This window comes from Delphinus delphis, chromosome X, assembly GCF_949987515.2.
Source record: "Delphinus delphis chromosome X, mDelDel1.2, whole genome shotgun sequence".
Lineage (NCBI taxonomy): Eukaryota > Metazoa > Chordata > Mammalia > Artiodactyla > Delphinidae > Delphinus > Delphinus delphis.
In genome coordinates this window covers 120466394-120493554 of record NC_082704.1, presented here as the reverse complement: position 1 = coordinate 120493554, position 27161 = coordinate 120466394, and the positions used below count along the sequence as shown (strand labels likewise).

The 27161-nt window shown below is 41.5% G+C and overlaps 1 protein-coding gene across 1 annotated transcript in view; it reads right to left on the bottom strand.

The window, feature by feature from the left end:
- Window positions 1–27161, bottom strand: part of ANOS1 (anosmin 1) — a 189769-nt gene that overhangs the window by 78135 nt on the left and 84473 nt on the right. The window contains exon 3 of the mRNA XM_060001814.1: window positions 1205–1267. Coding sequence (XP_059857797.1) covers window positions 1205–1267 — 63 coding nt within the window. The remainder of the gene's footprint in view (window positions 1–1204; window positions 1268–27161) is intronic.

Sequence of the window (27161 nt, the reverse complement as noted above, 5' to 3'; positions counted from 1 at the left end):
CTGTGGATCAACTAAGCCCGTGCGCCACAACTACTGAGCCCACGAGTCACAACTACTGAGCCCATGCACCTAGAGCCCGTGCTTCACCACAAGAGGAGCCACGGCAGTGAGAAGCCCGCGCACCGCAACGAAGAGCAGCCCCTGCTCGCCGCAACTAGAGAAAGCCCGCGCACAGCAACAAAGACCCAACGCGGCCAAAAATAAATTAAAAACAAACAAACAAACAAAAAACTGATGGCGCTGTTATGACCCCAGGCCCACAGGCATGTTTGCAGAACGGAATCTGTGTGCCCTCCAAGGTGAAACGCAGGCAACAGGACCCCCTTGGCAACTCCCGCACGGGGGCGGGACCAGACCACCGTGTCTGTTTGGAGAAGCTCGGAAGTGCCCTACCAGCTCCCCATTCCACTCAAAGAAGCCCTGCAGCGCCCTTTCCCTCTGATGCCGCACGGGCATGTCTGCTGGCGTTCCCTCGCCACCACCCTCCACGGTGTTGCTTTGGTCCCCAGAGTGGACTCTTCCAACTCTTGTGCTCACGGCCCTTGCGGGCTTTCCGACCGCTCTTACTCTGAGCGGCCACCGTGCCGTCAGCCTGGCTGCTTCACGGCAGGTCCCTGGGTCCCTGGTTTGCCCCGGAAGAGACAGTGGAGCAAAGCAGCCCTGCCCCTCTTCAGCACAACTGATGATTTTAGACAGTGGTGGTCTGGGACAGCAACGCTCTATCATCTACCTGAGAGCACGGGGAAAGTAAGGTGCCTTCCATACGGGAAAACGTGGGCAAGCCTCAGCCCAGAGTATGGGCTGCCCAGAGGGTGAACAGCCAGGGGAAAATCTCTGAGAAACCCCACCACTAATAAAAGGGCGGCTTCCTCCAAAAGCATGAGAATCATCATGCCGAGAATCGCCCACAGAAGAGCCATAATGTGAGGTGGGAGGAGGGCAACGGCTGGAACCCTTCTTCATTGGTGCTAAAAAAACGTTTTACTGTCTGATTAATAATGGAAGCAGCGGGTGGCTAGGTTTTAAGAAGTCTCGAGAATTTTTTTTGTGAATTTACACACACATGCACACACACACACACCTGAAGGAAAGTGAACTTCCCCAGCCCCAGAACATGATGCCCTCCCATGCCAAGGACCCACTGGCACGTGGTCAGCCTGCAATTGCGTCCCGAGTGTCCGTGGCTGTGTACGGGGCCTCTTACCTCACAGAAGCTCTGGCACTGCTGCTTCCGCAGGTCCCAGGACACCTTGCAGGGCTCCAGGCACTAGGAGAGATGCACAGTGAAAACCAATCAGTTAACACGGGAAAAAAACAAAGCCCAAAAGGAAAGAACCCGCCTGTGCACACTCCTGACTTCTCAGGGCCTACTTTCCCTAGTGACTTTAGGAAATCCAATTAATCAGCAGCTCATCGTAACTGTGGGTATCCTCGGAATCCGAGACAAGAGCATCATGACCGAGCAGGGACAGAAAGACATACGTTTCCACACAATCGAAAAAGGAAAGCTGCAGAGTCTGGAGGCGACATGCAGGAGAAGCAGGTATATTCCCTGTCAGGCACAGCAGTTTGGATATTTAGTTTTATTCAGTAAAAAATAGTTTCTAAAGGTGGTTGTTACAGATGAATTTTTTCCTCATCAACCTTAACGATAACTTGCTTTTAAATTGACAACATAGGGTTTTTTTGAATATTCTTCTGTAAGTGACTGAAGTATTGCATTAAATATATGTATATGCATATATATATATATATATCACACCCATTATTGTTAACTTATGCGTTTATCTCAGTGAATCCAGCGGCGTTCACATTTACCCAGTTTAATTACTCTATTAAAATGTATGGAGTAAGCCTGAGTATGAGACTCTCCCATAAGAGCTTCAGAATACAGTTTGAATACATATATGTAATTTACATATAGGATTTAATAAATCAAAGGTAATAGCCAGGATCCACTGCTCAGTAACAACTGTAATAATAAATAATATATTATTGAATGAACAAAGTATATATACGTGTAAATGTAGGTTTTATATACATACTACTATATATAACGTATAATTATAACACTTAAGATATAGTACTATATATACTATCTATATAATATATCGTAATAAATAAGAGATAACAGCCAGCCCTCATGATTGAAATTAAAATCTTACATTCATATGAATGGATATTTGATTCTCCAAATTATATTTTAATGCAAATTTTAATTAGTACAAATTAATCATCTCGTAGAGTGAAATGACAGTTATCTAAATACTGGCATACCCTGGTTCCCATAACCAGGGTATGATTATTCTATGTATCTGACTTTCATTATTGATAAATTTTCCAGTTGATATCAAAATTCTCAGTTAAATTTCAGACATATATAATGTAGAATTCAGAACATACACCTGTACTATATTTTCACTTTACTTTCTAGCAACCTCCCTGTTGTAAAATAAAGATACAGTTTAAAGATGAACTGGAAGACTCTATGGTGAAATTTACTTTGCAAATGTCCACTGCTATTTTTTTCAATCAAAAATGCATATATGAAAACAAACTACTGACTGTATCAACTGTCAGTCTGTCACAGCACTGCTCTCAAAGTGCGATAAATGACCAGTAATATGAGCATCACCTTGGAGGTCATGGGAAAGGCACCAGGTGTACAGAGTCTAGCGAGTTCTCCTGAAAATCTTGGTGCTTACGCTAAACTTTAAAAAGAACTGCCTTACTGTGGTAAACATTTCCCAATATATGTGTGTATCAAACCATCACACTGTACACTTTAAACTTACACAACGTTATATATGTTACTTATATCTCAATAAAGCTGGGGGAGAAAAAGAACTGCTGTAGAATTTGATGAAAACAGGGTCTGTAATGGCTCTTTCTTGGTTCATGTAAGTATCATTTAAGAATCAGTCTACTGCTTGTGAGAATATTCTAGATTTTATATCCTTTAATGTTGCATATGAACAATTCATTTTTAGTTATTTTAATTAAAAAAACTTCTCGTCAATGATGCTTTTCCAAGACCTATATAAGCTTGTCCCAAGTCTATTAGTGTTCACCTCTTCCAAGCATGTTCTAAAACAAATGTACAATTTTTCACCAATATAACGATTCTAAAAGAATACCATTTTTCTAATAGCAATGAAATAGTTTAAAACTTGTCTACCTTACATAGTTCATGAGCTCCCTAAAGAGTGAGTTTTGTTTCCTAAAGGTACAGCCAATGCCTTACCCCACAGAGTTATCCTTATTTGTTGCAAGACATTGGCTCCTAGCCTAAAAACTTTACTGGTCATTTAATAACTACGCTTAGACCTAACTCCTTCTCAAGACTACTTGAAATGAATAAGTGGCACTCTTTAAAATACTTTGCAATTTTTTCATTTGAAGAAGTGGCCTACAACGGAGCAGGACCGCACCACAAGACCTGGGGAGTTTTCACGGACAGAGGCTCAGCTACTTACAAGTTAAGTATCTGTCATTTCACTCGGGAAACATCCAACAAGCATTTATTCCATATAAAAACTGTTCAGTGTCATGTGGCTAAAAATGTCTCAGAATAATTATGTGATTCTTGCTTTCTGTCATTGCTGAACATGTAAACTGTGAAAGCAAGATATTACATGTGTACAGTTGCATTTTCATAACTAGAGACATGCATGAGTGCATTAAAAAAGTCAGTCCTTTGTGATGTCCATGATTCCAAATAACCATATTCCTGACAACTTGTGGAATAAATGCCTTATAAAAACTAGATATCATTTACAAAAGTGGGCAAAGTTCTGAAATGCTAACAGCAGCAATACGTAATGCACTTGTCTTCTTGTTAATCCAGAATCGCCATCTGTCAAGTCTAGCATTGGTATATACAATTCATTTAAAGTTCTATTTTAATTGCATGCTTGCCTCATTTCTAGTCACCACTAATCAGTAGCAGCTGAAGATACATCTCAAAATGCTACTAATGACAGCCAACATTTTCTTTTAGTAATCCTCGGTGAAAACTACCTGACCAGAACAACCTAGATGTAAACATTTACGTAAATCTTGGCAGGATAAATTTTCCACAGCTCTATTTCTTTACGGTGCTACTGGCCAGGTAAAATGATTTCAACAAAAGCCAAAGAGGAAAAAAAAGACAGCCATTTCTCTCGCACTTTGAACAAGAAGAAAACACTTTCTATTTCTCCAAGTAATAATAATAATAAAGTACTGCCAAAAAAAGGTAGTCGTAAAACTTGCTTCCATGTGTGAAGGGAGTAGAAGAGAAGTAATACTACCAGCAACAACTGCAACTCTAAGGGCCGTGATCACATACTGCGTCAAACTACAAAAACAAACAAACAAACAAAAACAGTAATCAAAGTTAGTATTTTAGCAAGTGGTTTAGCCTTTCAAGTTTTAGGCTGATCAACTGTTTGAAATCATTTCCTCCTAGGCTACTGCTTCCCAATGAAGAAAAACTTCACATTTCAGAGAAACTTAAAAAAAAAAAAAAAAGGTTGAGCCAGCTAATCACATTGATCATCATTTGGAATGTAGCTATCAATTTTTTTTTTACTTAATCTAGAAAGAGACATTCACAATATCACTTGCTCAGATGATAATTGTATATTAAATTTATATTTTTTAAATGTTCAGTAATAGAGATTGGTTCAAGATGGTGGAGTAAAAGGACAAGTACTCCCTCCCTCTTGCAAGAGCAACAGAAACACAACTAACTGCTGAATAATCATCGACAGGAAGACACTAGAACTCACCAAAAAAGATACCCCACATCCAAAGACAAAGGAGAAGCTGCAGTGAAACAGTAGGAGGGGCGCAATCACAATAAAATCAAATCCCGTAACCGCTGGGTGGGTGACTCACAGACTGGAGAATAATTATACCACAGAAGTCCACCACCGGAGTGAAGTTCTAAGCTACATGTCAGGCTTCCCAACCTGGGGGTCAGGAAATGGGAGGAGGACTTCCCAGAGAATCAGACTTTGAAGGCTACTGGGATCTGACTGCAGGACTTTAAAGGTCTGGGGGAAACGGAGACACTCTTGGAGGTCACACACAAAGTAGTGTGCACATCGGGACCCAGGGGAAGGAGCAGTGACCCCACAGGAGACTGAACCAGACCTACCTGCTAGTGTTGGAGTGTCTGTTGCAGAGGCAGGGGGTGGCTGTGTCTCATCATGAGGACAAGGACACTGGCAGCAGAAGTTCTGGGAAGTACTCCTTGGTGTGAGCCCTCCTAGAGTCCTTCATTAGCCCCACCAAAGAGCCCAGGTAGGCTCCAGAGTTGGGTCACCTCAGGCCAAACAACCAACAGGGAGGGAACCCAGCCCCACCCATCAGCAGACAAGCGGATTAAAGTTTTACTGAGCTCTGCCCACCAGAGCAACAGCCAACTCTACCCACCACCAGTCTCTCCCATCCGGAAACTTCCACAGGCCTCTTAGATAGCCTCATCCACCAGATGGCAGACAGCAGAAGCAAGAAGAACGATAATCCTGCAGCCTGTGGAACAAAAACCACATCCACAGAAGGAGAGACAAGATGAAAAGGCAGAGGGCTCTGTACCAGATGAAGGAACAAGATAAAACCCCAGAAAAACAACTAAATGAAGTGGAGATAGGCAACCTTCCAGAAAAAGAATTCAGAATAATGACAGTGAAGATGATCCGGGACCTCGGAAAAAGAATGGAGGCAAAGATTGAGAAGATGCAAGAAATGTTTCACAAAGACCTAGAAGAATTAAAGAACAAACACCTAGAAGAATTAAAGAACAAACACCTAAAAGAATTAAAGAACAAACAAACAGAGATGAACAATACAATAACTGAAATGAAAAACACACTAGAAGGAATCAATAGTAGAATAACTTAGGCAGAAGAACGGATAAGTGACCTGGAAGACAGAATGGTGAAATTCACTGCCATGGAACAGAATAAAGAAAAAAGAATGGAAAGAAATGAAGAGAGGCTAAAAGACCTCTGGGACAACATTAAATGCACCAACATTCACATTATAGGGGTCCCAGAAGGAGAAGAGAGAGAGAAAGGACCCGAGAAAATATTTGAAGAGATTATAGTCAAAAACTTCCCTAACATGGGAAATGAAATAGCCACCCAAGTCCAGGAAGTGCAGAGAGTCCCAGGCAGGATAAACCCAAGGAGAAACATGCCAAGACACATAGTAATCAAATTGGCAGAAATTAAAGACAAAGAAAAATTATTAAAAACAACAAGGGAAAAACAACAAATAACATACAAGGGAACTCCCATAAGGTTAACAGCTGATTTCTCAGCAGAAACTCTACAAGCCAGAAGGGACTGGCATGACATATTTAGAGTGATGAAAGGGAAGAACCTACAACCAAGATTACTCTACCAGGCAAGGATCTCATTCAGATTCCATGGAGAAATCAAGAACTCTACACACAAGGAAAAGCTAAGAGAATTCAGGACCACCAAACAAGCTCTACAACAAATGCTACAGAAACTCCTCTAAGTAGGAAACACAAGACAAGAAAAGGACCTACAAAAACAAACCCAAAACAATTAACAAAATGGTAATAGGAAGATACATATGGATAATTACCTTAAATGTGAATGGTTTAAATGCTCCAACCAAAAGACACAGGCTCACTGAATGGATACAAAAACAAGACCCATATATATGCTATCTACAAGAGACCCACTTCAGACCTAGGGACACATACAGACTGAAAGTGAGGGGACGGAAAAAGATATTCCATGCAAATGGAAATCAAAAGAAAGCTGGAGTAGCAATACTCACATCAGATAAAATAAACTTTAAAATAAAGAATGTTATAAGAGACAAGAAAGGATACTACATAATGATCAAGGGATCAATCCAAGAAGAAGATATAACAATTACAAATATATATGCACCCAACATAGCAGCACCTCAATACATAAGGCAAATGCTAACAGCTATAAAAGAGGAAACTGACAGGAACACAATAATAGTGGGGGACTTTAACACCTCACTTGTTAAATGGACAGATCATACAGACAGAAAATTCATAAGGAGACACGAGCTTTAAATGACACAATAGACAAGACAGATTTAATTGATATTTATAGGACATTCCATCCAAAAACAGCAGATTACACTTTTGTGTCAAGTGAACACGGAACATTCTCCAGGATAGATCACATCTTCGGTCACTAATCAAGCCTTGGTAAATTTAAGAAAACTGAAATTGTATCAAGCATCTTTTCCGACCACAATGCTGTGAGATTAGAAATAAATTACATGGGAAAAAATGTAAAAAATACAAACACATGGAGGCTAAACAATACATTACTAAATAACCAAGATATCAATGAAGAAATAAAAGAGGAAATCAAAAAATACCTAGAGACAAATGACAATGAAAACACAACATCCAAAACCTATGGGATGCAGCAAAAGCAATTCTAAGAGGGAAGTTTATAGCAATACAATCCTACCTCAAAAAACAACAAAACTCTCAAACAATCTAACTTTACCCCTAAGGGAGCTACAGGAAGAAGAACAAACAAAACCCAAAGTTAATAGAAGGGAAGGAATCATAAAGTTCAGAGCAGAAGTAAATGAAATAGAAACAAAGAAAACAATAGCAAAGGTCAATAAAACTAAAAGCTGGTTCTTTGAGAAGATAAACAAAATTGATAAACCTTTAGCCAGACTCATCAAAAAAAGAGGAAGAGGACTCAAATAAAATTAGAAATGAAAAAGGAGAAGTTACAACAGACACCGCAGAAATACAAAGCATCACAGTAGACTAACAAAAGCAACTCTGCCAATAAAATGGACAACCTGGAAAAAATGGACAAATTTTTAGAAAGGTATAACCTTCGAAGACTGTCCCAGGAAGAAAAAGAAAACATGAACAGACAAATCACAAGTAAAGAAATTGAAACTGTGATTAAAAATCTTGCAACAAACAAAAGTCCAGGACCAGATGGCTTCACAGGTGAATTCTATCAAACATTTAGAGAAGACCTAACACTTCTCAAACTCTTCCAAAAATTTGCAGAGGAAGGAACACTCTCATACTCATTCTATGAGACCACCATCACCCTGATACCAAAACCAGACAAAGAAACTACAAAAAAGAAAATTACAGACTAATATCACTGATGAATATAGATGCAAAAATCCTCAACAAAATACTAGCAAACAGAATCCAGCAACACATTAAAAGGATCATACACCATGATCAAGTGGGGTTTATCCCAGGGATGCAAGGATTCTTCAGTATATGCAAATCAATCAATGTGATACACCATATTAACAAATTGAAGAATAAAAACCATATGATCATCTCAATAGATGCAGAAAAAGCTTTTCACAAAATTCAACACCCATTTATGATAAAAACTCTCCAGAAAGTGGGCATAGAGGGAACCTACCTCAACATAATACAGGCCCATATATGACAAACCCACAGCAAACATAATTCTCAATGGTGAAAAACTGAAAGCATTTCCTCTAAGATCAGGAACAAAACAAGGATGTCCACTCTCACCACTCTTACTCAACATAGTTTTGGAAGGCCTAGCCACGGCAATCAGAGAAGAAAAAGAAATAAAAGGAATACAAATTAGAAAATAAGAAGTAAAACGGCCACTGTTTGTAGATGACATGATACTATACATAGAGAATCCTAAAGATGCCACCAGAAAACTACTAGAGCTAATGAATGAATTTGGTAAAGCTGCAGGATACAAAATTAATGCACAGTAATCTCTTGCATTCCTGTACACTAACAGCAAAAGATAAGAAAGAGAAATTAATGAAACAATCCCATTCACCATTGCAACAAAAAGAATAAAATACCTAGGAATAAGCCTACCTAAGGAGGTAAAAGACCTGTACTCAGAAAACTTTAAGACACTGATGAAAGAAATCAAAGATGACACAAACAGATGGAGAGATATACCATGTTTTCAGATTGGAAGAATCAATATTGTGAAAATGACTATACTACCGAAAGCAATCTAGAGATTCAGGGCAATCCCTATAAAATTACCAATGGCGTTTTTTACAGAACTAGAACAAAAAAATCTTAAAATTTGTATGGAGACACAAAAGGCCCGAAGAGCCAAAGCAATCTTGAGGGAAAATAATGGAGCTGGAGGAATCAGACTTCCTGACTTCAGAATATACTACAAAGCTACAGTAATCAAGAGAGTATGGTACTGGCACAAAAACAGAAATATAGATCAATGGAACAGGATAGAAAGCCCAGAGATAAACCCATGCACTTATAGTCAACTAATCTATGACAAAGGAGGCAAGGCTACACAATGGAGAAAAGACAGCCTCTTCAATAAGCGGTGCTGGGAAAACTGGACAGCTACATGTAAAAGAAAGAAATTAGAACACTCCCTAACACCATACACAAAAATAAACTCACAATGGACTAAGGACCTAAATGTAAGACCGGACACTATAAAACTCTTAGAGGAAAACACAGGAAGAACAGTCTTTGACATAAATCACAGCAAGATCTTTTTTGATCCACCTCCTAAAGTAATGGAAATAAAAACAAAATAAACAGTGGGACCTAATGAAATTTCAAAGCTTTTGCACAGCAAAGGAAACTATAAACAAGACGAAAAGACAACCCTCAGAATGGGAGAAAATATTTGCAAACAAATCAACGGAGAAAGGATTAATCTCCAAAATATATATAAACAGCTCATGCAGCTCAATATTAAAAAAAAAAACAACCCAATCCAAAAATGGGTAGAAGACCTAAATAGACATTTCTCCAAAGAAGACATACAGATGGCCAAGAAGCACATGAAAAGCTGCTCAATATCACTAATTATTAGAGAAATGCAAATCAAAACTACAATCAGGAATCACCTCACACCGGTTAGAATGGGCATCATCAGAAAAGCTACAAACAACAAATGCTGGAGTGGGTGTGGAGAAAAGGGAACCCTCTTGCACTGATGGTGGGAATGTAATTTGATACAGCCACTATGGAGAACAGTATGGAGGTTCCTTAAAAAACTAAAAACAGAATTACCATATGACCCAGCAATCCCACTACTGGGCATATACCCAGAGAAAACCATAATTCAAAAAGACACATGCGCCCCAATGTTCATTGCAGCACTATTTACAATAGCCAGGACATGGAAGCAACCTAAATGCCCATCAACAGACGAATGGATAAAGAAGATGTGGTACATACACACAATGGAATATTACTCAGCCATTAAAAGGAACGAAACTGGGTCATTTGTAGAGACGTGGTTGGACCTAGAGACTGTCATACAGAGTGAAGTAAGTCAGAAAGAGAAAAACAAGTATCATATATTAATGTATATATGTGGAATCTAGAAAAATGGTACAGATGAACTGGTTTGCAAGGCAGAAATAGAGACACAGATGTAGAGAACAAATGTATGGACACCAAGGGGGGAAAGTGGTGGGGGTTGGTGCTGGTGGTGGGATCTATTGGGAGATTGGGATTGACACGTGTACACTAATACATATAAGATAGATAACTAATAAGAACCAGCTGTGTAAGAAAAATAAATAAAATAAATTCAAAAAAAATTCAAAATAAATTCAAAAAAATAAATTCAAAAAAAATCAAAATAAATCTGATTAAAAAATGTCCAGACCTATATGCTGAAAACCCAAAATACTTCTAGGTGAACTTAAAAAAGAAATAAAGTGAGAGATATGTTGTGTTTAAAATAAATAAATAAAAAATAAAATGTACCGTAATATAAAACATGTTCCTACAGCATTCCACTCATGGCACAGTGAGCAATGAGACTTTGTGACATTTACTACGTTGACTACAATATTCCTATCATTTGGTTGCAGCTCAATAAACACCTGCTGAATAAATTTATTGATAAATTGAAATGTTTTCCTAACCAGTACTTAGGACTGGGATACCCAAGTACTTCCAGAGACGAAGCAAATAATGAGGAAGAGTGAAGGGGGTAAATTTTGGATAACTGGGGTGACAAAAAGAATGGGAAACTGGAGAGGTCAGCCAATATCCAGGGAACAACTGCTCTTTACTGTCTTCTGGTTGTCTTCCAGAATTGCCTGACACTCAAACTTTACAGGGAAGCCAATGATGCAGAATTTATATAAACCCTTCCAACTTTTAAATATATTGTACAACACTGTACAGGTCTTTTTTTATTGTAATTAATTTATATCATACTATACTAGAGGGAATCCCCTGGTGGTCCAGTGGTTAGGACTCCACGCCTCCACTGCAGGGAGCCCAGGCTTGATCCTGTAAGCCGCGTGGCGTGGCTAAAAAAAAAAAGACAGTAGGTAAATTTTTTAAATTGCTCTAAGTAAGTGGTTCCGAAATGGGAGTGATTTTGTATTCCCAGGGGACATTTGGCAATGGGTGGAATCATTTTGTTATGATTAAGGGGAGAGGTACTGGCTTCTTGGGGGTGAGGCCAGGGCTGCTGCTTAAACATCCTCCAGATAGCACTCACATGATAAAAAATGATCTGACTCCAGACGTTAACAGTGCCAAGGCTGAGAATTTTTGAACAACATGCAAAGGAACCACAGTAACAGAGCTGGTCCTGAGAAACAACTTCCCCAGGATGGAGGAGTAAATGCTACTCAGGACGATGACCTGCAATCATGGAACAATGCTGTACATTTTGGCCACATTCATCCTTCTAAAACACGGTTTTGAAGATGTGAGGTCACTGATACAATTAGTCAATAATTATCGGATTTGACCTAAAGTACATGGTTTTATATTCGAAACGTCTGGTCAACCAGCAAATCCTGTCCAACCAGCTCCTTCAACCTCCTGTGAATTGCTTCCAGCGAAGCTGGTTGCTTTTCTGTTCCCCCAAAACAAGATCCTTTCTAATTCCACTCTGTTATGATATGTCTTCCTTACAGACAAGCTATTCCGTCCTTCTCCACTCAGATCAGTAGCTGCTTGAAACCATCTATTTTTGGACATTGCTGTCCCCACAGCGCACACTGATTTGCCCTCTCTGCAACCATGTAGCATTTAGAGTTCCCCCCAAGAATTCTCACATTTTTGACTGATTTGTGGAGCCTATGACTTGCATTAAAGTTACACTACCTCCAGATCCTCCTGAGGAGGGAATATGTCTGCTAACCCTTTTATAATCCCTCACAAGGCATATGGAACTGAGCATGCAAACAAGAGAACAGATTATAAAAAACAAGCCATGTGCACCATGGAATGGAAAGCCTTGGTTTGAGCCCTAACTTGGCCATGTGTCTAAATCTACAAGTGAGAAAATCACATTAACTATGTAGCCTCAGCTCGATCATTCAAATATGAGAACGCAGTCATTCATATTAACCTATTATTGAATGTGAGAGAATCTTTACAGATTTATGGAGCACGTTTAAAATGATTTGTTCCGTGGAGCCCCATAACAACAGAACTACGGAAGTGTGTAAAATTAGGTACTATTATTCTCACATTTTAGAGAGAGGAAATTGCAGCTTAGAGAGGCTGAGGAAACAAAGCAAGCGACTGTCGGGGAGGCTATGGGAATTGGAATTTGGAGCCACGCGTTGGCACACTCCAAGGAATGTTATTTCCATTATAAAGCACTGCCCCATTTACGCCACATGCTACAAGAGCTTACAGAGATGAGATATGTGACAGGGATTTGGAAACTGAAGAGCGGTCTGCAGATCTATGAGATTACTAAATTACTATGACCCCAAGGAGGATTCAGCTCCAGAAGGCCCTGGGTGCTACAAATGCCAAGGTATTTATGTATCCCACAGACAAAGAGATCGCGCTCTTCCGAGCCAAAGTACCGACAAAGAGGAAAATTATCGATATTGCTTTGGTGAACTACCATCTGGACAGTTCAGCACAAAGTTCCACACCTTACACTTAACCCAAAACTTTCACGCCAAAGTACAGAAAAGGAAATTATATTACCTAAGTGGCGATCGCAAAAAATTCCGAGGCAAAGAAGTTTCCTATAAAATTCAAATGTTCACACATGCCCAATCCTCACGGAAACAGAACCCATCATTACATTATGCTAAATAGACAGAAGCCACGTTAAAACACAGCAGCCAGCGTTCCATACTTTCCAACCTGTTCAAATGAACTTCTGCTAAACCAATGAGTGTGGATTCGTATTTCCTGTGTGCTAAGCACTCGTCCACTCACCAAGGTGGGGGAAATCTGGTCGAAATTTGTTCCGCCTTGAGGTTGTCTATAATCTCCATGGGAGAAAAGCAGGCAAATAAATCAGTCTACAGCAACAAAGTATAAAATAAGTGATAGAAGAATAAAGTCCTATAAGAAAGCGAAGAAGTGGTATGTTGTTCCACATGGGATAACCGGAGAGGGTCTCACAGAACTGAGGGCTCATGGATTAGCTTAGAAGAATGAGGAGGACCTGATCAATGGTAAACAGATTTGGGGCCTGGACAATGTCGTAGATATGTGGAGTGTGAGAGCTAAACAAGAAGACGCAATAAAACACAAGGCTGGGAAGATGGCCCTTGGAATTCAATGAGAGCCACTGACAGTCTTAGAAAGGAGTTGCTCGCCCCATCTGTGCTTAAAATGACTTGAGTGTTAGAATAGGAGATGGATCACGGAGGCAAAACACGCAGCAAATGAAACCAGAGCAAAAGCTTTTACAATTTCTTCCAAACCTTCTCTCCAGCACTTCTAGCGCCAATACGCCATTTGGATGGAAGAGGACATTGGGTGAAAGGAAAAGAAAAATCAACAACCTATGAAGGGCAATGTGGGAGAAGTGAGAATGGGAAAGGCACCCAACTTTCTAAGCCCAATCGGAAAGGAGCCGACTGTGTCAGTATGACGGAGGGTGCAGGCGAAACAAACACGGGGCAAGAGGAGGAATGAAGCGTTTAACAGGATGAGTTTGAGCTGAGTGAGTGGATATACAGGGGAGGATGAGTCAAGTGGACATACAGGGAAGGATGCCCACCAAGCTATTGGAATTATGGACACACAGTTCTGGAGAAAGGGTGAAGCCAATCACGAGCATTTACAGGTTTCTTTTCTCTTTCTTTCTACATCATTCATTCCTTTCATAAACATGTGCTGAACTCCATCACCACAGCGTCATGCTAAGTGATGGGTCTGTTAAACTTATGAATTACACACACACACACCTGCCTTCAAGTTCTTCACAGTCTAGAAAGGTAAACAAGGCATGTTCACTTTTCAGCGAAAGTCCAAGATACATGTCAAGAGGAAGCAGAGAAAATATGAAGTTGGCATGCAGAGAATTTGGGGAGCTGGGATATATGAGAGCTAGAATGCCAACACTGAGGCAATCTCGCAGTTCAGCAAAATGTTTTTGTGTGACCTATCTTGCCCCCTCTTCTGTATTTGTGCCCGGGGAGACTGAAAAAGAAGGGAATGGAACATATTGGTAGGCAGAAAAAAAGGATCAGGTGGAGGGGGTCTGACTGAAGACGTAGGAGAAATGGGAAATAATCAATAGATCCAGGTCCCAGAGGATGTGCCGGGGTTACAACATGGAAACACAGAATTTTAGAAAGGCAAGCATCTTTGATGGCATCTAACCCAACCCTACATCTTCCAGATTTGGGAACTAAAACATCTTTACAGGAGCAATGGCTGGGTAGCAGGATTCAAGTCCAGGGCTCCGTTTGTGATTGGACACAGACCATTCAATTCACTGTTGAGCTTAGAGGATGTAAGAATCTGGAGGCAGAGACACACAACAATGGTCATGAGAAGCACATTCTGTCCATAGTTTTCCAGTGTGGTGAGAAAGTGCTGATGGCTAGATGTGTGTGCCCTTCTAGGGGCAATTCTGGTGACTGAACTTGAGAGGTCCTGAGTTGATAGACAACACAGGTGAGGGACACAGAAAATGACGATTCCAGCCAGGTCTGAGGTTTCTGATACATGAAAGAGTAACATGTGCCCAAGAGGATTCTTGCAGAATAAAAACTTTAATGACCACATTTTTAAATGCCCATATGTAGTAGGTACTCAGTGAATGAGATTCCCTTCCACTTCTACAAGACCAATAAGGAGAATTAATTTTAGTTCTTTCATATTTCCCTGATATCTACCTTTGTTTCTTTTAATTAAAGAAGAAAATAAATCTTCTTTTAATTCTAGTCTCTCAAGCATGTTCCAATAATTGTTTCAAAAGTGCCAATTTTTTGCCCAAATTCCAACAGCTATGGATGGGTGGGGTGGCATGTTCTTGCGTATGTGGCCGGAAGGTGGAATCAGAAGGAAAATTCTGAGACTAGAGCACCGTATGTTTTATAGGACATATGGTATGCTCTCACACAAAAAAATTTTCTGTTGACTAAAAAAAAGTTAAATAGTGATTTATATATATTTTTTGCGTTACGTGGGCCTCTCACTGTTGCGGCCTCTCCCGTTGCGGAGCACAGGCTCCGGAAGTGCAGGCCCAGCGGCCACGGCTCACGGGCCCAGCCGCTCCACGGCTTGCGGGATCCTCCCAGACCGGGGCACGAACCCGCGTCCCCTGCATCGGCAGGCGGACCCCCAACCACTGTGCCACCAGGGAAGCCCAGTGATTTATATTTAATTTTTGTCTAGATGGTTGCCTGGACGTAAAGAATAAATTTGGGGTTCCGCAAAAAAAAAAAAAAATCCACTTTTCATTTCATACAGGTATACACTCATAGCACATAATAATGCCAGCAACAGAAGTTTCCAAAGACCTCTTCTGTTTTCTGAATTAATGGCAGCAAGTTTCTCTAGGAAACTGTAGATCTGTTTTTTAGATGGAAGTCGTTTTTCCCCCAATATATTTCCTGAAATATGTGCAAATATGTGTCAAAAAGTGTACCGTGTCTTGCCAAAATAATGAAATCTTTTGGCAGTCAGCCCACGGAAGTACAGTTGAACGATGAGCAGAGCCTAAACCCGAGAGGAATCGGTGTGCCAGCCCAGCACAGGGATGTCACACCTCAGACATCTCACATCACAAGTCGACTTTCTCTGAAACACTCAAAGGGTATTTACTCTCCTGCCACGATGCTTATCAAGGAATCTGGGCCTCATTTTTATCACAACTACTGTTCACAATAAAGGGAATTCTAACATCAAGAGCTCTTTTAATTTCAGCGAAAGTAGGTAGAAACAAACAAACAAAGAACAATTAAAATGGAAAAAAAACGAATCGAGGTAGTAGTTATCAGAAAATCATCCTGTCACTGTCATTCTTTCTCATACCGTTATGCCCATCATTCAGTCTCTTGAAATAGATCCGTCAGGGGATTCTGTTTCATTAAAGACCAAACAGACTTTCTTAGCAACGAGATTTTCCACCTGATCATCTGCTATGGCATTTTGGCATAGTACTGAAGTTCCAAATAATAACCCACGGTTACGTCTCAAATTAAAAAGATACTATGTATACCTGTATACATGCCTGTAACTTATATAATATTGTGCATCAAACATAGTTCCATTAAAACTTTTTGTAATAAAAAGTTTTTAAAAATGAAGGTAAAAAATATTAATAATGAAGAGAAAGTGACAACTTTACCGTGGAGAAACCTGGAGATAATACCTTAACTAAGTGATGAAGGATACATCTCCAGGAACAGGGAAACCCGCCTGGTGTGCCCCTGATGTGATACACTAGTAAAAACAAAGCACCACCATCACGGAGGCAGTGTCCTGCCCAAAGGGCACAACCTGAATTGAACCGTGAGGACGTATAAGACAAATCCAGAATGAGGCGCCTTGTACGAAGCAACAAGCCTCTGGTCTTAAAAACTACCAACGTCGGGAACTTGCTGGCGAGACGACGGAATAGAAGGACGCGAGCTCACCCCTTCTTAGGAAAACACCAAAATCAGAAAAACAAAAACAAACAAACAAAACCACTGGAACCTACCAAAAAAGACCTACATCCAAAGACAGAGAAGCCACGACGAGACGATTCCTTTCTAAGAACTGGTCTCTCATCTTTGTATCTGTGTGGTCAGTATTGGCAGGACTTTGAATTTACCCACATTAAAATGCATATTATTAGTTTCAAAAAAAAAAATACCCATATCATGAGAGGCAAAGAAGGGCTGGGGATTGCTTCCGGATGAAAGGAGAGTAAAGACATGTGACAATTAAACGCAAAGCATGCTGATGGGCTGGATCCTGAATCTGAGAAAACAACGCCAGACAGGACAGTATTCACACAATTCGTGAAATTGAAAATTCAGACCAAAGGTGAGATCGCAAGATTACATCAATGCGAAATTCTCTGAATTCGATTATTCCACGCAGTTATGCAAGAGATGCACGCTGAAGCATTTAGGCGTAAAGAGTCATGATGTCTGCAACTTACTTTTAAACGGTTGGGGAAAAAAATAACAATGGTAAATGCACACCTACACCTATATCGATCCATCTAGAGAGAGAGAACGTGATAAAGCAAATAAAACTTAACTGGTCAATCTAGATTGGGGTCAGAAACTAGAAACCAGGGACCAAATCTGACCCACCATCTGTTTTTGTAAATAAAATTTATTGGAACACAGACACACCCATTCATTTATGTATTGTCACTGGTTGCTTTTGTGCTACAGTAGCCGAGGTGAATAGTTGCAACAGTTTGTATGGCCAAGAAAGGCAAAAATATTTACGTCTTTGTCAGAATGTTTGCTGTACCCTGATCTAGATGAAAGATATATGGAAGTTCTCTGTCCTATTCTCGTAACTTTTCTGAAGTGTTCTAAGTGAAGTTAAAAATGAATAGATCAAAACAACAAGGTCCTACTGTAGAGCACAGGCAACTATATTCAATATCCTGAGATAAACCACAATGGAAAAGAAGATAAAAAAGAATGTATATATGTGTATGATTGAGTCACTTTGCTGTAGAGCAGAAATTAACACAACGTTGTAAATCAACTATACTTCAAATTTTAAAAAGTGAACACATCAAGTAATCTTAAAATTACTCAAAATCACCAATTTTCTTCAGCAGGCATCACTGAAATCTATTATGGACATAGACCTATGGGCAAAAGGTGATTTTAAAATTAGTAAAGCAGTTATAAACAAGTTGTGGGAAGAAATGGAGACTTGGAGACAAAGGCTTGAGACCCAAAACCTCCTAGTGACTGAGGGGCCCGTCTTCCCACAGAACGGTTAACAAAAACCGACTAGGCTCTGCAAAGTTGTATCTAACAGGTTCTATAAACAGGTGGCTTAAGGACAGCCTCAGGAACCCTGATGGCGCTGAGACTGGAGCAGCCCCGTCATCCTGGAGTCCCAAGGTAATTCCACGGGGCGGGGGGCGGGGGGGGGGGTGCGACGACCCCAATCATCCCAACCCCTTGTCTCGGTTTTTGATTATAAACACAGGAAATGAGTTCACTCAGCCCTGCGGTCCAATTTGCCTCTGAAAATGTCCCTCCCTCCTTTGTACTAAAGGAACCATTCTTACAACATCAAAGCAAAACGTTTCTCACAATGCAAGTAGGAAATGAGTATAACCTACTTATTTTGCCGTTGCAAACCATTCAATGAGACGTCCTGCATAATTATCAGCTTCCAGTAGTGTTTGCACATGCTGCCTAAATTCATACCTAAATTCTAAAATCAGCAGAATCGGCCCACCCCTATTACACATGTCACGAGGAAAAACCGACCCTGGTGTTTGGCCAAGGCAGGGATGTAACAGAAGGGTGTGTTCCATTTCCTCATCCTAACTCGAACATTTCCCTAAAGACACTTGAGAATGGGCCCTCAGTGGGATATGGACTGCAGAAGCAGACAGCCCAACCAAATGAGGTACACGACAAGACAGCCTTTCCTCTGGGAAAATTAAAAATGTATATTTCATCAGGGCGCTCAGCAAATCAACAATGGCTGGAGAATATTATCTCTACGTCATTTCAAAGCCAGATATCTCCCTCTCTCTCTCACGCATGCACGCACGCACGCACACGCACGCACACACACCCCGTTTTTCATTATAGTTTGATTACAGGCATCTGTGTCCTTTGCAAGCTATCAAATCAACGACTCATCTTTCTCCAATATTGACCCCCAGGTAATCAGAATAAGTTGGGAAGCCTGTCTCCACCATAAGTCAGACTTTAGAGACTGAATTAAGAACCGTCTTGTGCTTTCATTCGGTCAGATGCTGCACAGCTCAAGAGGAGTCCCTGGTCAGAGCGTCCTGCGGGTTTAACCAGCCAGGTCCCGCTCCCTCGTGAAAGCCAGAATGTAATCTGCACAGCATGCTTCTGCCAGCATGAGGCCCAGGTTAAGGAACCGCTCCCGACATGCCACACAGTGAATGGAGATTACGAACTCCCTGCCTTCATGCTACATTGAAAAGCTTAGGCAAGTCTAGCGTTGATCCTCATCTCTGTATATATTTTCTTCTACACATCTTCTTAACAATACACAATTCCTAAGAAATCATGTAATCGGTGGTGTCAGAGAACCGTGTCAATCGTATCCCCAAGCTGGGTGGCCTGCTGTCCTTTTGCCCTGAGCTACCGGCCTTATGAAATCTCGCCTACGTCACAGGAGTAATTGAGTTTTCAATTTGGCCCCATATTAAAGCTCACGGAGGTACTTTTGAACTTGTTTATAATACGTGCTCTGGGTTAATAAGATTATTTGTATCAGCAATATATAAGAATGGCTTAGGCAGATGTACACCGTGGCTAATTATTTCCAAGAAGTCGAGTCTATTTGTCTGAGAGGTGAGTGATTGTAGCAGCTACTCAGCGAGGACCCAGGGATGAAGCAAGTCCTTTACAGTTAGACAAATCATCAGGAGTGTCAACGCTAATCCTTTTCAGATAGAAGCAGCTTGTTAAACTGACAGCTTAATATGTATCTGTGTGGTTCGGCTGTCTGACACGTCAAGCTCCAGGAAGGCACGGCGTGCTCCTGAAAGGATGGGGGGGGGGGGCGCTGAATCTCATAAGGACTTTCATGCTTCCTGTCTCCCGAGCCAGATCAAATCAGCCCGGCTTTGTTGACAGTAAAGGGCCTCTAGCACATTAGGGCATCCCTGAACAAACCCATTCAAGTGGGCCTTATGCGGTAGGTCTGCTCAAAATTAACAAGTGAGTCGTAATATTCGTAACTTTGCGGAAGCTGAAAACACTGGGAGGAGGATATACGTTAGTTATGGGTGGGAGACCCTATTTCTATAGACCCTGTTTGCCCTTTAAACCAAACTCGGAACTTGCACAGTCTCACGTGGACATTTAATTTTGTTCTCCCTTTAAAGAGTGACCTTGAGGTTCTTGTGTCCAGTGGAATCCATTATAAAGTAGCAATTAAACCTACTGGTGAGCCCAGTCAAAACCAGCAGCAAGAGCAAACTTAGTAGCTCTGGACCAGAATGAAGATTTGCTTAATGATTCAGATTTTGCACAAGGTCTAGAATAGACTTCTTTACACTGTGGGCAACGCAGATGTGGGTTTCTTTGCTAATTTCCCCGTGTACCTCTTTTGACCTGAAACACACAATGAAGGACCCAACCAAAGAAGTCCCCTCTTGCTGTTTTGCATGTCCCAACTCAGCTAATTCAACCCCATTTGATGAACTCTATGCTGACGCTCTCGACCACCTTACCCGCGCATTCATCAGTGGCTCTGCTGGACCAAAAAGGGCAGAAAAAGAAGGCATTTGCAGCATCCTGACCAGGGCTACCCAACGTGAGACCACAGTGGGAATGCTCTATGTATGCATGGTCCAATATGGGGGCCATCAGCCACAGGAGGCAATTGAGAGCCTGAAATGTGGCCAGTGTAAATGAAAAAGTAAACACTTAATTTTAAATCATTTAAATTTGCAGAGCCATATGTGGCTAGTGGCAACCACCCTGGAGAGTGTTAAAAGAAAGTACAAGGGCGCACATTCAATACCCACTATACATACTCCTTCTAGTGGGAAAGCAAATAAAAACTACATTTCCCAGATGACTGTATCACTAAGATTCGGAATGCAATTTGGCCATGGTGATGAACGCTCCAGGGCAAACTTTGAAGGCGAAAGCGAAGCAGAAGGTATTTTCTTGCTCGTCCCCTCTTCACTCTTTCAGAACACTGTGGATGTGTGCAGGTTTTCTTCTGTCTGAAGAGACTTCCCTGGGGGAGACTCCTAGCCCTGAGGTCACTGTCCTAGAGAGACCTCAGCACGAGCAAGGGGGTCGGCTCTGTACCGTTCTGGAGTCACCTCTGGAGGGTTAGTGCAGAGCCCGTTCCCTCAACACTTCCAATCATTTTAGAAGCACATAGTTCCCTGTATTCAATTCCTTCTAGTTTATGTACCTAGAGTGGTTTGTTTTCTTCACTGACACTGGCTGACGCAAGCAACTAGGAAGACGGATGTGCATTCAGATTTAACCCCTATGCCATCAAAAACACAAAGGATGTACCCATGGTTTCTCCCTTTGTCTACTGCGTCACCCACGTTAGTTTATAAACTCTGCCTTCACTTTGTTACCTCCCTACCCCCTGCAAACGTATCTGCTGAGCCACATCTGCGGGTCCGACGCCCTGAGAGACACGGGAAGTTCGTGGGCACATAAGACAGACGGTCTGCCTGCTTCAATCTTAAGTGGGATGGAGGGCAAAATTAATCAAGCCGGTGCAACACGTGCGATCAATACCATGGAAGAGGGATGGAGGGAAGCACAGGCGGGGACAACCTAACCCTAGCACAGAGCTGACCAGAGCTCTCTGCAGGAAGGGATGTCTAGGCTGTAAAAAGAATAATGAGTAGGAAGAATGCATAGCAAAAGCAAGTGGGATCTTCTTGTCAAATTTGACCTTCAGAAGCATGAAACTAAAACTGTAAATTTCAGCGATGGAGATCCACTCCAACAGTTTCTGCCGGGTTGTGAGATGGGAAACATACATGATTTATAGCACCCAGGCTACTCAGAGTAAACTTTAGCTGCTGGGCAAATGGAAGCTGAGATCTCAGCAGTCCTTAGAGTAATTGCTGAATGTGTTTCCAAAAGCACAGCAGACATGATGTCAAAGTGTAGGACAGAGGAAAGAAAATGACTCTTATTAAAGAATTTATGTTCTCTTTATCAGAGACAAATGATCTAGCTTCCGTTTCTCCAAATATCCAGCACCGTTTATAGAACCAATTCTTCAATTACCTAATAAATACAGCATGGAGAGAGCTGCCTTATGAAATGGTAAAATTCCTAAGTAAGATTCCATGCACTTGAAAACAGCGTATATTAGGACACTCCTATATTACAACAGACACATGTGGTATTTATGACCTAGCTGGTATACTAAGACGGCTTTCTTCCATTTTAGGGGAGCTTAAAAATAGTCTCACCCACACAGGAGATTGTTTTGGAAATTTTAGATAAGGTGTACAAACGCCATCAATCTGAGTTGGCATCTCAGTATAACTGAGGACCACTGAATTTGGTAGGTTAACTGGCCAAGGACACGCAAGAGGAAAAGTAAAGGGTATTTCTTCCACAGGTTCTATTATTTTCTGCCCAGTTCATTCGGTGTGTTGTGCACTTGTTACTTCCTGAGAGGGACCTAAAACACCTTGAATCTGCAGAATAGCGTAGAAGTGCAGTGAGCCGAGACACTGCTAACTGGTGGTGATGCAGCCACGTCACGGACGGCCAGCCGCTCCGCTTTACTCCTCGCGGCACCTAACACACCTTTACACCGAGGAATGCTTTTCTCCCACTTCTTTAACACGCTCGCAACGTCTCTATGTGTTGATACAAAACATTAGAAACGTGTACCCCGTTATTAACTTGAAGTAGGAAATGCGACTGACTCGTACACAGACTTCATTGCAAAGAGCGTTCCAGCGCCTGCAGGAAATAAGAGTTTGCTGAACACTTTGCGAGACTCCAGGCTTGTCCGATAAGGTAGGTCCTTCCCATGAAGTGAGGAGTTTCTCCCTCTTCTAGCTTTCAGTTTTTGGACACGAAGCTGCCCTTGCTGTTTGTTAAGGAGGAGAAGCCAGGGGCCCTCCTGTGCAGAGAAGACTCCAGTCTTCCTCTCCAGCCTTCCCCCCCCACCCCCCGCCCAGAGTGACCCAGTGACAACAAAATGCTCTTGGGCCGGGTGGATGGCTCCTCAGGAGTCTCACAGACCACCTAGCAATCAAAGAAGGGGGGGAGAGGCCGCCTTTGTGCGGGGGTATTTTGTCCATCCTCCCCCCCCTCCGCCTCCCGGACACCCTCACCACTGCCCCGCATGGCTAGGCAACCAGAGGCAAGGGCTTTTCACTCCGAATTTCACGGCCTGATAAAATGCAGGGGCTGTTTCCCGGGGGACCTGAAAGCCCTCCTTTGTGCGCCGTGGAGGGTCAGGTTAAGTCCTGCGTTTTGGCATCAGGCATCCGTTTGTCTTCAGCGAGGTCTCCTAATGGGAGGAGGGGGGAGGGAGGGGGGGAAGGGAACCCGCTGCAGAAAGGGGGTTTCGTCTTCGCAGGGGCAAATCCCCGCCTGCCACTCGACAGAAATCAGGCACATGTAAATCGGCCGCCCACCGCACTGAGAGCCCTACCGAATCAATGCGATTAAGCCGTGAGACACGGAGCCTTCTCTGTCTTGCAGACTCGGCTCTCACGTGTTGCTCTCAAGAGGAAAAAAAAGCAAAGCATAGCCTTTTGCTCACACTTTTTTAAATTAGCAAAAAAAAAAAACCTGCAAAAAATAGTACTGGAAATATTGAAGATCTGTTTCTTGGGCTATTTTTTCTTCTGCTTGCAATAACATCATACGTAGGGCTTTGAAATTAATTCTTCTCGATTCAGGAACCCTGTTGGACTGTTGAGAGATATTTGCTCTTCGAGGCTGATAAAGAGCTCATTCTATCTAAAGACAGCCTCTATGAGAAACACTTTACAGGACACGATTCATATCGATTATTTCTATAAGTTACAGCTACAATTTCCACTCCGGAAAGAAACCAATGGGTAGAGATGGCCCCACCACTGACTATGACCCAAGTCAGTAGTTAAAAAACAGAGTTTTCTAACGTCGTTATAATCAACAGAGCAATGCTTTCTCATTGTAACAGGACTATACTTCCTTCTCCGATGTTCTTTAAGACTATACTTCAATAGCTCAGCTTATATGAAGAAAAACAAACATTTTTAAAGTATGAGGAAACTATTGGAAATAAGTGGGTTAGTCAGACATATGGAATGCCCAAAGAGTAAGGCATTTTACAGGGGAGAAAGCAATAAAATATATTTTATGACTCTGAAGAGTCATAAACATAACCAGGTACACACATACACACACAGAGCAAAGAAATAAAAGCAACACATTGCCAACTATCTAATTCATCGTTGCTAAACGAGAGAATAATCGATAATCAGATGTGTGGAAAGAGAAAAAGAGAGGCTTCAGGACAGTGGTCAGTGAAATAAAATAGTGATCCTTATATGTAACTTCTCATTAAACTATTATTTCTTGTGATCCTTTTTCCCCACTGTCACTTAGGCAGATGCAATTATTCCCACCAATCTTCTTAAAAGAAAGACAGTATCACTGGAAAATCAATCCATCTCCTTAACAACTGTCATCCTTCTTTGATCCATTAGATTATAAAGAGAAAGTACAAGACCTGAAAATCAGAAGACTGAAAAGCAAATAACACACACAGTCATACACACACCAATACACATGCTATTTTATTGGAAATCATCATGGATTTCTTAAAGCCCACAAGGAATCACCTCAAATACCAAGCGTAGACCCCAGTTACGCCCGTGTGCTCGAGGGAATGTCACTCCGAGGGAATGTGGGTGTGTGCACGCACCCTCCTTGTCTTTTCTCAACAGTACTAAGCAAATTTCCCCACAAGCTGATTTAAGGTTAGTGTTTAGAGTTCCAGAAAGGCATCCACTCTGGTTTTGTTTTGTGTTGTTATTGTTTTAATGTCAGGCGTGAGTTTTATTATGTCAGGAACTTACAATGGGGACAAACAATGAAAAGAGTTTATCAATACTGAAACAGACAACTCTAGAATAAAGTTAATCCAAAAATTTCAGGATAAAATATGTCCAATAGGTTTAATAATTCCATCCGTGCCACCCCAAATTTGTACACAAATGTTCCTAACAGCACTCCTCATGACAGTCAAAAAGTGGAAACAACCCTAATGTACATTAACTGATGAATGAATAAACAAAATGAAAATGTACAATGGAATATTATGTGGCAATGAAAAGGAATGAAACACTGATGTGATACATGCTACAGCATAAACGAACCTTAAAAACATGATACTTGGTGAGAGAAGCCAGAGAGAGAAAACTAGGTAGCATACGATTCCATTTATATGAAATGACCAGAAGGACCCAATCTACACAGGGACAGAAAATAGATGAGTGGTTCTCTGCGACTGGGGAAATGAGAGGGAAATGGGAGTGGCGCTAATGCCTACGGTGTTTTCTGAGGATGGTGTTGAACATGTCCTGTAATGGTGCTGACGGCTGCACAGCTCTGTGAGTACACGAAAAACCAATGCGTTATTTAAACAGGTAAACAGTTTGGCGTGTGAATTATATCTCAATAATGTTACTAGTTTGGCGTGTGAATTATATCTCAATAATGTTACTAGTTTGGCGTGTGAATTATATCTCAATAATGTTACTAGTTTGGCGTGTGAATTATATCTCAATAATGTTACTAGTTTGGCGTGTGAATTATATCTCAATAACGTTACTATTTTTTAGAATTATGTTTATAAATCCACCGATATATAATTTTACTGAACGGTAATTGAAAATGAAAGTCACGTAGGTTAAAAATGTAGTGATCTCTGTCCCATTTTGAATAGATTCACGTTGTCAGACGCATCCATCCCATTCAGTGGGCGGAGCACACAGATCAGAGTGTGAGCTGGGTCCCCTCCCCAGCACCTCACCACGACTGGGATTCGGTCTGAAGGAGCACCCAGGAAGATGTGTCCACAGGGGCTCCAGGTGACGCTTACGCAGGCTGAACTTGAGGACCACCATCCAAATGGCAGCAATTACTTCAAATCACTCTGAGACCGGAAGAAGGCCTGGCCACATTGAAGAACAGGACTCTTTCTGAAGAACTTTAAATGTTTCTACTTGCATGTTAATTTTGGAATAATTATTTTCCACACAACATATTTAACCACCCACATGCAATAAATCTAGAAGATGCTAGAAAACAATGACATTATCTTAAGTTTTATAGGGCAGTCAAAACACTTTTTTTCTATGTGTCTGTCACCTGGGGAAAAAAGAGACCTCTTGAAAATGAAATGACCTCTTGAAAAATAAATTCTAGACATACCAGTGCAAGAACTGGCACTCCTTTATGGATTCCTGACATTGCATACGTTATCCAGCAAAGGTCTTTATAATAAAAAAAACTAGGAGGTGTGTTTGCAACTTGTAATCATTGGACTCTCTTCTAATCAATGTAGCAAAATGACGTATCATCCTGAGATACTGGCGACTACAATTCTAAGCTAAAATCCCTCCACTGCACTCACGAATCGGGCCCTCCCATCCTCAGTTATATTAGTGTTCTGTTCTGCTTCTTTTGAAGATCTAGGGTGAAAGGAATGGCTGATGTGGTGTGCCTTTTGGCCTCAACACGGTATTGGATGGGCTTCCCGTATGTAATTTTGAAGTGACATGCTTTTACCATAAAAGCACCCAATTTCAAATGCACGCTCCTCAACATGCAATTCAAGGCTCCTTGGGGGAGAAGTGCAACGAGGCAGAGGTACCCTGGCGCTGTGTGCAACCTCCCATCGACGGAGGGAGGTCAACGTGTCCAGCTGTCCAGCAGGAGAAGAAACGTCCACGCCCGCCAGACCCAGAAGGGTGACCCAAAGGGCTCTCTGCAGACGCTGGCAAGGCACGAACTGACTGAGATTTCCACCTGCTGGCCTCCCCGAAGGAAGACTTCTTGTGCGGACCCTCAGATTCTACATTCAATGACCCTGCCGGCCTAATGCAGCGGTAGATGTAGACCAGTGCACTTTGTGTTTCTACTACTGCTTCCTCTCTTATTACATCTCTCCACTCACCTTTAATGTGCTATCGTTACGCTCTTTTGTTTTTTTCAAGTTATTTTGGAATTCATCCTATCTTTCTCTCCTCAGA